Source organism: Lichenostomus cassidix, chromosome 7 (assembly GCF_008360975.1).
Source record: "Lichenostomus cassidix isolate B80296 chromosome 7, HeHo_3.0, whole genome shotgun sequence".
Classification (NCBI taxonomy): domain Eukaryota; kingdom Metazoa; phylum Chordata; class Aves; order Passeriformes; family Meliphagidae; genus Lichenostomus; species Lichenostomus cassidix.
The window spans coordinates 28,637,110-28,650,046 of NC_139488.1; the positions used below are offsets into that span (position 1 = coordinate 28,637,110).

The 12,937-nt window shown below is 50.1% G+C and overlaps 1 protein-coding gene across 5 annotated transcripts in view; it reads right to left on the reverse strand.

The window, feature by feature from the left end:
• The window catches only part of HEG1 (heart development protein with EGF like domains 1), a 51,258-nt gene extending 40,293 nt beyond the window's left edge, over positions 1–10,965 (reverse strand). For 3 of the 5 annotated variants that reach the window (XR_014853528.1, XM_085066988.1, XM_085066987.1), the window contains exon 1: positions 10,502–10,964. Coding sequence is in view for 4 of the 5 variants with exons in the window: in XM_085066988.1 (XP_084923114.1) it covers positions 10,502–10,685 (184 nt within the window). In the remaining variant the exon portion in view is untranslated. Of the gene's footprint in view, positions 1–10,501 lie in introns of all 5 variants that reach the window. The other 2 variants (XM_085066989.1, XM_085066990.1) reach the window with 1 other exon arrangement.
• Between the last annotated feature and the right edge of the window lie 1,972 nt (positions 10,966–12,937).

Consider the following 12,937-nt stretch of genomic DNA (forward strand, 5'->3'; position numbering starts at 1 on the left):
GCAACTTCTCAAGGACGTGGTGGGGATGAGAAGGATGAAGAGCCCTCTTGGATGCAGGAGAATCATCACACTGCCAAGTGGCAGATGCCATTTGGTGCCATGCAGATAAAAGGCTCGCTGGATTCTTCCCTCCATGTAGACTAGCAAAATGCAGCCTCATTCCAGGGCAAAACTGAAGGTAGCCCAAGCCTGAGATCCAGCTGAAGGATGCAGGGCATGATGTCATGGCAGCAGGAACTATGGATGCTCTCGAGGCTCCTACTCTTCCAGCAAGGGACAGTGAGACTTGTGAAGGGGTGCAGAAAAAAGCAAATGGGCAAAAAAATAAAGCAGCTTAAAGAGAAATGAATCCCCAGAAGAGACGAGGGCCCCCACCTCCCTTCCCCCATCTGCTGCAAAAGGATGATGATCTAAATCGCATTTCCTAGATGACACCGTGCCGATCTGCCGCCGGAAGCGGCGGTGGCAGCGCTCAGGATGGCGCCGGACCTCCTTCTTCCAGGGGATGAGCCAGGTCCTTCCCTGCTGGCACTGGAGGGTCACCACTGCCAAGCAGAGGAGCAGCATGACCAGGGGCAGCTGGAGCAGAGGTCCCTCCCCACTCCTGGCACCACTCTGCCACTACAGTCACACATTTCCTTTCTGAGAACCGGGGGGAAGGGATTTACCACTTCCAGGGCCTTTCTGCACATTTCGGGGAGGCTGAAAGATAGAAACCTTCTTTCAGATGTGGCCAGCGGTGGGAATTGGTGCTGGAGAAGGACAGGATTGGACTGTCACCAATCCTGAGCTGTCAGTGAGGGCTCTCAGGGAGAGGTCACATCCCACCTCGATGCACATGGGCACGGTGTGCTGAGCAAGGCAGCGCAGAGGACTCAGAGGACAGAAATCTGCACCCAAAACCCATCTGCCCCCACACAGACCCAGATTACCCAGCACAGAGCCACCTCACATCAACTGCCTTGACACATCCACACCGTCAAGTGACCATCAATTTCAGCCTTAACCCAGCATGTGACACAGCTTATCCAGCACCATGTGATCTCCAGGTGTACCAGCACTTGGCAGGACAGGATTATGAGGATCTCTGTCTGCACACTGGGGACTGTTCTCAGAGGCCACAAAATTGCTGTTACTCCCATTCCCCAGTTTAAAAGCCTCCTTGTTCATTTAGCTTTCTTCATGCATTGTATTTGCTACCTGTTCCTAAGAAGACACCATCTTCATGATTTTCTGCATTCTTTGATTATGTTTCCCTCCTAAGAAACATCTTTTCAAAGGGCCTTTATCTGCAGGGTTTGCTGCCAGTCTAATACTGCAGCCCCATTCTGCATTTGCTGAAAGAGCTGATAATGTCCTAAAAAGAATTAACATTTAGATGTTAGTCCTGTAACCAAATCTGAATCAAACAATGATGACTGTTCAAATGTCTAAAGCTACTCAGGGGTATTTTCATTTAAGCCCTACCAAGCTTGTACCAGGGGTAAGGAGGTTTCTAAAGATGCCTTTGTGAGCACCAGCCACTGAAACCCTTCTCCTTGTCCCTCCAGACACAGATACAATTATGCCCAGCTCCGGCACAAAGATAAAGGCTGAATTACAAGAGCAGTATTATGCTCCACAATCGGGGTCCTTGATTCCAATTGACAAGGAAAGCAAATCATGCGCAGTTGATCTGTGGATGCTTCCACTCCTGGAAATCATTCCCATCACAGCATAGAAATGAGCTCAATAGACAGGGTTACCTTTTGCATATCCTCCCCAAATTGCTAAATTACCTTGTCAGTTTGTGAGTTTGCATTACAAGCAATGCAGGGTCAAACCTGGCCAACACTTGTCTGGGATATTTCTTTGCAGAAGGTTTAACTAACAGCTGCTACAGTTTCCCTGATAAGGAAGTGTTTTCTTACCTATAGTGGCATGGATGTAGCAGGACAGCTATTCAGAGATGCTGTGAAACCCTTCTCATTTTTAAAAAAGTGGTAGATAAATATCTTCTGGGGTGATCCTGCAAGGGGAGATGTATCGAGATCCCTTGGGAGATGTCTTGAGATCCCTTACAGACCTGCATTTTGCTTTTATAGAACACTCAAAACCAAAGCAAAATGAAAAACCCCTCAAATATCCAGACTCCCACCTCAACCTGCAATTTATGCATAATCCAAAAAGTGCTGTCCTCCCCCCAGAAGAGATCCTGACACCCTGGGTGGGTGGGCAGCAGTACCCTCCTGCTGGGCTATCCCAGAAGGTATCTTCTGGATAATATATTGAAGCCAAACTTAGTGTGATTCATCGCCGCTTCGGCAAAGTTCACCAGAGCATGACGTTTCACATCAGCCCTCGGGGCTTAAGAGATTTTCCACAAGAGGAAGGGTGTTAACACCAGCATCCTAACAAGCAGTGACGTGAATAATTGTACTCCATAGATCTAAATTCCTCTTGTCACTCCAGATGCAGAAGTGCCTTTTAGTGCCTTTTCCTCTTCAAGGAAAAAAAAGCCCTCTTTTGCTACCAAAGAAGCCTGTCCATCAGTCCAAAATGCCTGCACAGAGTTTCTTCCATGCTCTGGAGCTCTTGCACGAATCTAAGGGTGGTTCTGGTAGCAGAAATTACCACAATGACTGGCTGGTTATAGAGGCGAGAGGTCAGACTGATCTTGTAACAGCATTCAAAACCTCTGCCATCACACCGTGCTGAAAAATGCTGAGAAAAACGCCCTAAATGTGAGTGTGCAACTCGATGTCTTCTGGGAAATGCAGCCTTGGCTGTACCCCTGGGACAGCAGCTAACCCTGCTGTCTTAACCCTTTGTGCACAGTTTACATGTGCTTCTATCAGACCACTTAAAATCTCTCCTCACTCCCTTCCCATTGAGCTCATCTCAGAGCTAAATTAGCTCAGAGTTAAGAAGGCTGTTTTCTTCCAAACTTCAGCAGCATGAGCCTTGTTGCCATCAAACCACTGTGTAAAAGGTCCCTAATCATCTCTGTGTTTGCCTTGGCAGAAGGACTGCAAAGGTCATGGCACTTGTAGAGGACTTTTTTCCTAGCACCAAATTGGAAGCCCAAGACGGGTTGCTCACCCTGCAAAGCAAAGGGAAAGACCTGCAGCATTTGGTCACAGTGCAAGTGACATGATCACCCAGAGCCAGACCACAGTCAGAATGCTGCAAAAGCAGTTTTAAAAGTCCTCCCAGCTTCATGTCCTCACAAAGAGTGAAACAGCAGATGGAGCTTGTTTCTCCCAGTGGAGAGTCAACCCACCAAGGTCAAGGCGCTTGCACAAGGTATTCGGACAGAGAGCAACTGGGTTTGCCATCAGCACTGCTGCTGTGTTATCCTGCACATCTCTGTGTCCCCTCTCTTCTCCCAGCAAAGCAGGACAATGGAGATGCAGAATTCTCCTGCAGATGCACTGGCAGAGCCCTGTCAAGCAGGGGTGTCTGAAACAACCCCTCTGTCTGGATTCAAAAGCTTCTGGAGATAACTTTGAGCTAGTGGTATTTTAAATACACCCAACCTGGGCTTCTTCTGTGACTCCTGGATTTGCAGCTAATGTTTTCCAGGCATTTTTATCTACCACCTCAACAGCCAGAAGCCTTTTTTCTACCCCTCTAAGTGATTCTCCTGTAATGACAACTCCAGGAGTTGGGGTTTTAAGGAAAGACAGCCAGATCTTAGGAGGCTCTTGACACAGATCCTGACTTTTGGCAGCAGTGCTCCCTCGCCCACAGCTGAGATGCTGACTGCAGCTTGGGAGATGCTTAAGTAACCAACTGCAAACCTATTTATCAAATGACTCCAAGTCAAGGGCACAGCAGATGGAAAAGCAGATACAACCCTCCTCAACAGCCCTGCCTGCACAGACGATAGGCAGCTGGAAATAGCTCTATCTGAAGCCACAGAGGAATGGGGGCAGCAGCACGGAAGCAGCAACAGTTTGTGGGTTATTTTACCCCATTTCTGCATTTCAGGCACTTTTTAAATATTATTTTTATATGTCATGCATTTCATACTGGTTTCTGAAGAGATAAAGCTCCTCAGACAGCTTTGTTTGTCCTCATAGATGAAAACATATCAGTCTGGAAAGCAGAGACCTCCAAGACAGCAGGTTCCTACAGGTTTTGTGAAGACCAGCACTTCACTAGAGAAGACTGCAGCGAGTGTCCAACTTGGGGAGCTGCTGCACCCAGCCCAAGGGGGATCCCCATGGCCTGGTCCATGCCCTGGGACCTGTGCACACTCAGCACCCACAGAGCCCAAAATAAACCACAGCACACACTAACGTCACCCATCCTGTGGCAAGCAGAAGAGAACAAACCACAGGTATTACTCACAGACTAATTTTCTCAGATTCTCTCTCCCATGGGTTTGCCCAAACACTGACAACTCTAAAAACCAGCATTTCTCCCCTGGTTTTATACAATCAGGTTTTTGACCCCAAGGAGTGGAAACCTTGCATCATTTTACCTTCCTCCACCTGATCCCTCTGCTCACCCTGGCTCTGTCTGCCCCTTCTCCAAGACTTCATGACCATGGGTGGCCATCACCCTCTCCAGCACCCAGGCGAGTTAAAAAACAATTTAACAGCAAAGAAGGGATGTGACTCAAGGTCCTAAAATCTGTATTATTTACCTCACCGTATTCAGAACCTACAAGAGGGCCTTATTTTAAGCAGGAACTGTTTCTTATTCCCTTTTACCCCTGTTCTCTCCAGAGCACTTCAGTAGACTGGGTCTGACAGCAGAGTTATTACAGCACAGGCAACAGCTAAACTAAGAGTTTGGAGGAGCTGAAGTTTACAGAGCTTCCTTTACTCAAGGGATCTGCATTTTTCTAAGATTATATTATTACTTGGGCTGGTCGCTCAGTAATGCAACATCATTTCCCTTTTGGGTGGGAAAGTTCTCTCCTTGTCCTCAGATGTGAATGATTTCAGCCTGAAAGGATGAACGCGGACTCTGCATGAACTGTGCCCCTTGCTGAAGCAGCAGGATGTTATATATATAACATCTGGGCATTAAAAAATATATGGTAATGGGTGCACACATATCAGCTGCATGCACGGAGAAAATAGTGAGAGAGAAGAGCTGCCAGATGTGACAAAACCATTTTCTCCTGAGAGGCACCCACAGACTTCACTCTTTCACCAAGCCTGTGCTTGTAGCCCTCTTGCATCTCCTCTGGATGAATACACCATCAAGCAAACCTCTCATATTTACAGAAACAACAAATTACAATGCAAATGTTGCAAAAACTGCTCAAAGAAATAAAAATTTGAATTTGTAATCAGGTCTGCTGCCACTGAAAATTGGATTCTGCCTTCTGTGCTCAGCCATTCAGGAAAGAGAAAAAACCTATTGTGTGACCTACATCTTCAATTGAATGTAAATAACAGGGCCTAGGTTTGGGGTATTCAGGCCTCGTGACAAGCTCACTCACAAGCTACAGACTATGGATTTTGTACTGAACATTGTCCAGGGAATATTCCAAACAACCAAGCTTTGATTTGCTTGGAGCACCTTCTGACACTCTGGCTGGTGGAACTGCCCTAGTGCTTCTTTGCACCATTTCAGCAGCAGAAGGATACCAGAGCAGGTGCCAGGATCTGGCTCTGCCTCTTTCCAGAGGAGCTCTGTGCATGTCCAAGTGGACCAGCCCAGGTTTGAGCAGTGCTGCTTGTCTGCCCAGAGATATCCTGACTCCCCCAGACACTCCTCACCCCTCCATACCAGAGAAACTTTCTTGCAACTATGTGAGGAGGACAGCCAGAATCCAGAGGTTTTACACTGGCTATCTGCAACCTATCCAGCTCCAAATCATTTCTCTGGGGGTATTTCAGAGGCTGCAGCCCTGCCTGGAGCACCCCATGCATGGCACAGGTAGCTGGACTGGGCACAAACAGGCAGAAAAGACAGTATTTCTGTGCTGCAAAAAGTCAGCAGGCTCAGCCACAGCTGAACCTTGTCACTCTGTAGCTACCCTTATTTTGGAAATGGTACACAGCTCCAACTCCAGGGGAACCCCCAGTGCTGGCCAAGAAGAGCTGCAGACATTGGTGATGCCTTAATCTCTGCACCACAGCACTGAAACACTACCACTGTACTGACAGGTTTTATTGGCTTGATTAGCTCTGTAACTGAAATAGGTCTTTATTCTGTTGGCATTATTAGCATGAATGAATGCTTAATCAAAACCAACAGAACTAGACTGAAGCTACCAAGTTTCATCTTTTATGTTTTGGATGCACAGGCACGGTCAGCAGCATCCATTAATTTTCACTATGACCACCAAAAGCAACAGCCTTTCTAATCTGGCACCATAACCCCTCTGCTAAATGAGCAAAATCCTCTGCCACCTCTGAGGTATGTGATGTGATGGAGCTGTCAGTCTCAGCAGCTGTGTCATGCTCCCTGCAGATGAGTAGAATGGAGCACAGACAACAAATTGAGAGCTCAGTCACAGAGGGTTTCTGACTGCCAGCCCAAAAATTGGGATCTGTAAGAGCAGGTGAGAGAAACAAGTGGTACCAGAAACTCCACACTCCTCTAAACATATTAGTAACTGCAACTTTTGATAGTGAAAAGAATATTTGCTGACGAAGGCACCCCTGCACTAGCAAGGCTGGCATCAGCCCCTGCAGACATGTCCTCCCAGCAATGAGAAAAACATAAAGCAAGTTAAATTATCCCTCCAAAGTGGTGGTTGCTGCTGGAGCAGAACATGCTGCCAACACCTGCTGAATGGGCACAGGCTGGCACTGGTGGTCTGGTACTGGGCAATCAGACTGTGTGGGGAGCCCAGTAAGGGGCTCCAGCTACAGCATCTCTCCCCTTCCCCACTGTCCTGTTCCCAGCTCCCCACACACTGTCACTGTGCAGGGTGGTGTCAATCAATACACATCACTGTGTGCTCCCTGCCAGCCAGGCCACACAATTATCTCTCACACTGCATTCATTTAGCACTTAAATATCACATAAAGTGCTCCCACAGACTGATGCGAACCCAGCTGGTCAGTGCATGACCCCTGCTGCCTTCTGTGGCTTGGGATGTGGAACAGGCAGGAAAGCTGATCTCCAGTCTTCCCCCTTTTCTGAAATGCCTTTTCTTCCTTTTTTGCTTTAAATTATGCACCCCAAAGGAGCAGAGCTAAATCCATACAACCCCAGGGACTTCACATTCACAACACACCAACCAAAGCCACTTACAGCTCACAGAGCAGCAGCAAAGATGCCCAAGACAGGAAAACCCTGCAGCCTTTTGATAGTGACACAGAGGCACGGGAGGCAATCCTTCCTTGTCCTGCACCACAGGGGGAGGAAGCATCCTTCCTGCACCACCCACGGTCACCTGAAATTGCATCAAAGCTAGAGAGCAGCATCTTACACCTCTCTGCATCAATGTGGCTGCAGGGAGAGCCGGGCTTCTGCCCCCAAGAGCAACAAAATACGTCCTGCAAAATGTGAGGCAGGTTTGGAGGCAACCTTTGTGCAAACAAGCATCCTCAGTATCTTCTTCCCTCGCTCCTAACTTTGCTTCTTCCTCATGCAGAAAGTTTCAGAGAGAACATTAAAAATATACATAAATAAATACAGACTGTTCACCCCCTCAAAGAGTTCTGGAAAGCTTCTCCCAGCAGCCAGCCTAAATCTCTGCTGCAACCAAAGCTGGTTCCTTCTCAGGTGATTTCACACCTTACTGCCAGGGCTCCCATCAGGGAAGCCACATAGAAAGGCGGCACCTGCCGTGGGAGAGAGGGAGAAGGGACAGAAGGACAGACACAGATGGCAGAAAAGCAGATCAGCTTCTCAGGGAAAGCCCATTGCCAGCAGCTCCACGCTGTGCTGGCCACTGTGGCAGGGCACCTGTGTGGGTAGAAATAGCAGGAAAAGGGATATGGCAGAAACAGGGAGACACCAGCCACAGCAACTTGCCAGGGGCTCAGTGCTACCTCTGCTGTCCCTGTGATGTCACTGGAATTATTCCCATTTCACAGATGGGGAACCTGAAATACCAAGACCTGCAGGAAGACTGAGCTTGTAACCAAACCCCAACCCGACCCAGGCTAGTGGCAGACAGTGTCCTTCAGCTCCCTCAGCCCCCAGGAGCTGCCAGAAGGGATTTCATGGAGGGATTTGATAATGCTTTAATGTTACTGCCACCAGTTTTCTTGCTCCTACTTCACCTATTTTTTTTCCCCTGTGTTACTGTCCTTGGGTTCAGACCATGTTTTAAACACAGGCTAAAGCCATCTGTCTTCATCTCTCCAGCAGACAAGCCCACAGAGAGCCTGGCAAGGAGGGTGGCAGATGCAGGCTGAGGCACAAGCCAGCCAGGAAGGCAGTGAGGCTCTGAGGACAGCCCTGCTCCCCTGGCCCATGCTTTGTGAGAGACTCAAAAGCCCCATTTCTACACCCACTGCCTCACCATCTGCTCACTAAGCCCTGCCTGAGAAAGAGCTTTTGCAGCCCAGCCTCAGACTGTTGCAAAGGGAGATGTAATCTTCATTTCCTGGTAGCGCTGGGGTGATGAGTTCACAAGAAATGCTCCCCTGCTTCAAGCAAGCATTTTTAAAGGTAGGAGATGTCTCTGAGGGGCAGGAGCAGTGGAGATACAAACAGGGATTTCTCAGGAGTCTACAACTCAACCTGAGAGTGATTCAGGAGATCCCCCCAGCCTGCTCCCATAGCACCAAACAATTCCCCTGACTGACAGACTTAGAGCTGGAGCTAACAGCCAGTGAATCGCAGCTGTCAGGACCCAGTGTAATTCATGATGCTGTTTGCTGGGGAGCGAGCTACTGCTGGGCTATTTATCACTCCTTCACCATGCATCCCCTGCTCCTTCTGGATAGGGCTGACATAATTCACAAGCACCTGTGGCTGCTGAGCCCTGGCTGCACAGAGCAAAGCCTCCACCGCTGAGCCAGGCAGCCAGGCACTAGTAGTCTGACAAATGGCTTTTCCAACATGTGGACAGATAGTTCGAGCTTTTCAGACCCTTAACAAAGGAAATGCATTCCTCCACTGACTCTCAGGAGTCATCAAGGTCACAGGAAAAGATGCCAGACCGAAAGCTGAGATGAAATTAAATATTTTTTTTTCTGTCCACTGAGGAATTTGCGCAGCTTTCATCAAATAATAGGTGAGCACTTTGCTGGCAAGTTGCAGATTTTATCTTCACAAGGTTGGTAGCAGGTAAGATAGCATTATTCTCTCCCAGTTTGGAGGGCAAACCAATACTTGGAGTGGCACAAAGAAGTGACTGAGCTGGGAACAGACCCAAATCTCCTTCATTTCCATGCAGTATCCTAGTCACAAAGCTGCTCTCACACAAGCACTGCTAGTTAGGAGCTTTCTAATCCACTGCAGGGTACATTCCAGCTGATATCCCCAGCTATACATTTGGTCTAGTGTGGATACATCCTACAAAGGCACGTCTTGGGTTTGTGAAGTATAAATGTAGTTTGGTCACATTTCCTGAAATTTTACAGCTCCACGCAACTAAACTTAACCCCAAGTTCCAAAGCATGATATTCTCACCACATCAGAAATTAAAATATTAAAATTGACAGTCCAGCCTAGGCAGGCAATGAATCCTAAAACCCACTTAAAACCTACGCAGGACTAATTTGACATATTGGATTCCTTATACCACCTGCAGACACCCAGTGCTTTCCAACTCATTGAGAATTAGTCATCCTTAGAGCTATGTGCCTCCTTTGGTGAGTAAGTGAGCCAGTTTACTGAATGACACTTGAAACATCCCTGCCTGTTCTGGGAAGAATAAGGTTTATCCTGTGCTGAAACCGAATTCAGCACAGTTTGTAAAGCACAAAACTAGGCACTGCTCGTGATAACACCACTGTAGATGTGCATGCAAAGAAAAATGTGACTTTATACATGACTAATCTGACAGTCTGTAGGCGACATAGATAGAGAAGGTATTTATGGAGAGCTGATAGCATCTGTCCCCACACCTGATGGGGGTTAGTACCTGAGGTGAGATGAGGGCATTTCTGGAGACAAGCAGGAAGCAACCCAGACCCTGAACACCACCTACAGGAGCCGCCAATTTCCCACCTGGATGGGTATATACGTGTGGACAGCACTCCCGGTGCCCCCCAAAACCTTTCTCAAGTTCCTCTATGAAGTTTCCACCGCTCGCCTTCCAGCCAGTCCACGCAGCTACAACGTGTTTACACTTTCCCACCCACCATTCCCATCACAAACCTTCACCCACTGAAGCAGCTGCCTGTCAGCACCATGAGCTGGGCAAGGTTAAAAAGGGAAAGGAACTGGGGGGGAGTGTTACACTTGGCAGCCGAATCAGCTCTGGGTGATGTCGGGATGCTCACAAGCCAGAGTCGCGATGCCGTGGGGAGAGCGCGGGGTCCGCATCGCGCGGGTCTCTCGTGGCGTGGGACCCCGCGCACTCTGCGCCGCACCACGACCGCTGCCGGGATGAAATCCCGGCCCTTCCCTCATCCCCATCCCCACTCACCCGGGCTGCCGGCGTGTCCCGCGGCGGGAGGCGAGGAAGGGCGGCCGAGGCGGTTTCGGGACGGAGGAGGAGGAGGGGGAGGTGGAGGAAGACGCCGTGGGGAAGCGAGGGGCAGCGACCCGGCCGGTGGGACCGGGACCAGCCCCAAGCCCAGCAGCAGCAGCAGGGTGCAGGCTGCCGGCATGGCGCTGGGGGTGGATGGAAGGGGAGGCGGGGGGGGCAGGGGGGTGGTTGTTCACATACCCGGAGCGGGGCAATGAATAACCACGGAAATAGCGATTTTTAATGAATTCCCCGTGCCCCCCCCTCGGGGCGGCGCCTTAAAAGTGCGGGGTGCCCATAGCGGAGGGGGCGAGGGGGGGGCCCGGCCAGCAGCGGCAGCAGCCTGCGGCCAAGTGCCGGCGCCCGAAAGTAAAAGGGCAGGCGGCGGAGGCTCCTCCTCGAGCCTGACATCACCCAGCCGCGGCTCGGCTCGGCTCGGCATGGCCCGGCTCCCCACGGCCCCCCCCACCCCGGCCCGGCCCGGCCCCCAGCGGCCGCCCCCTCCCGCCCCGCGCAGCCGTCGGGCCGCCGCTCCCTCGCCCGGCTGGCTGCGGCATCAGTAGCAGTAGTAATAATAACAATAATTATTATTATTGTTGTTGTTGTTGTTATTATTAAAATCACGCTTCGTTTTACTTTTACTTTATTTTTCCTGCCGCATCTCGCAGCCGCACGGGGCAAGCAGGACCCCCGTGCCCACCGCCCGCCGGAGATGCCCCGGAGCGCATCGGCACCGCGCTCGGATGCGGGCAGCGCGCACAGCCCGCGCAGCGGCACCCGGCGGGCACGGCCCCCCCGCTCCCACATCGTCACCCCCACTTCCCTCTCCCACACTGGATAGCCCCGAACTGAATTCCCATCGAAATCAAGTCCTCGATAAATAACTTCAACCCGTTTCTTGGTTATAAAGCTGGCTCGCTTTTAAAAGCCAGCAGAAGCGTTTGAGGCTGCAACTTCTTGTAGTGGTGAATTTCCCAGGCCGGGCTGTACGGGAGGCAAAGGATTTCCCTTCATTGTTCTGAAATTCCCCTTCATAAGTTCATGCTCCTGGGTCTGGGAGACAGCACGCCGCGGAGCAATGGGTTGGGCTTTGCCAGAGCTGTCGGCATCCCGATGCGCCAGGTTTAGTGTCCCCGCTGAGCTCTCCCTCCCCGGGGAACACAAACCCATCCTGGCCAGCCTCTCCCCTCGACCTCCTGGGCCCTATGCTTTTCCCTCGAGCTGGTTCAGAATCAGACTTGATTTCCACAAGCCAAGCGGAATCCGACCTTCCAAAGGGGAGGGTGGCAGGTGACAACTCGCCACGTCCGGACGGCTGCAGCCTCGGACAAACCCGGGGTCTGGTCTACAGCCCCCCACCGCCCCTTTCGCCCGTCACCAAAAGCAGAATTCGGTGGCTGATGTACACGGACTGCCCTGAAAGCCTCTATCCACCCAAGAGGTGGCACTGATGAGCCCACAGCAGCACCTTAATAGCCTGGGCTTCACCCCGACAGGACTTGCTCTCCATTGCTCCTGGGCTTTGCTCTCCACGTGTGAGTGTTTTTTCCTGCACCTTCCCACAGCACTGCACCATGAAGCACACTCAGAAATCCTCACTCTAGTTCTTGAATAGTCACAGATGAAAGCCCTGGGAAAGGCCAACTCTGAGGTATTGCTCTATCAATCCATGCTCTAGTTTACTCCCTACGGCTTTTGGCATCTTCTTCCTTCAAATTTGTCTAAACCCAAGGAACAAGTCAAGCCATGTCGGTTTGGGACATGAAACACAAACCAATCATGATTATGCTTCAATCACACAAGCAAGCACCCCAGTCCTGGCAAATGAAGCCACAGGCAGTCAGCGCCAAGATGCCTGATCTACCGAGGCTCCTTCATTCTATGTCCAGGTATTTACACATTCTGTATGGAATAGTTGTGCAAAAAAAAGTTTCCTTCTTGATAAGACAGAGAGACCAATACACAGCTAAAGCTCAGGAGAAGAGCTGTGAAGTATTTTGATACTTTGGGAGATAGTGCAGGGAGTGCAATGCAGCAGCTCAAACACTTGGGGATATCTTTATACGTGAAATGCAGGACTCCCCGCTACCAGTTCCTAAGATAGTAAGTAATGTCCATAATAAATACAGTTCTTCTGAAAGTTTTGTTAGTTCCTGGAAGGAAAGCCTTGCCAACCAGCAAATCTGACACTTTTAACTGTGCAATGCAAGTAAAGTAGAAGGGGCACAGAAGCCTCTCTGAAACCACTGATGCACCCTCAGGGTGGCAGGGGGCAAAAATTTAATTTGCAGGGGGCAAATTAAAGCCAAACCTCTCCCTGATGTGAAATGGATGCTTTCCTGTCCACTCACTCTCAAGCCTGAAGGCCCTAATACCGAGTCTGGAGCTCACACC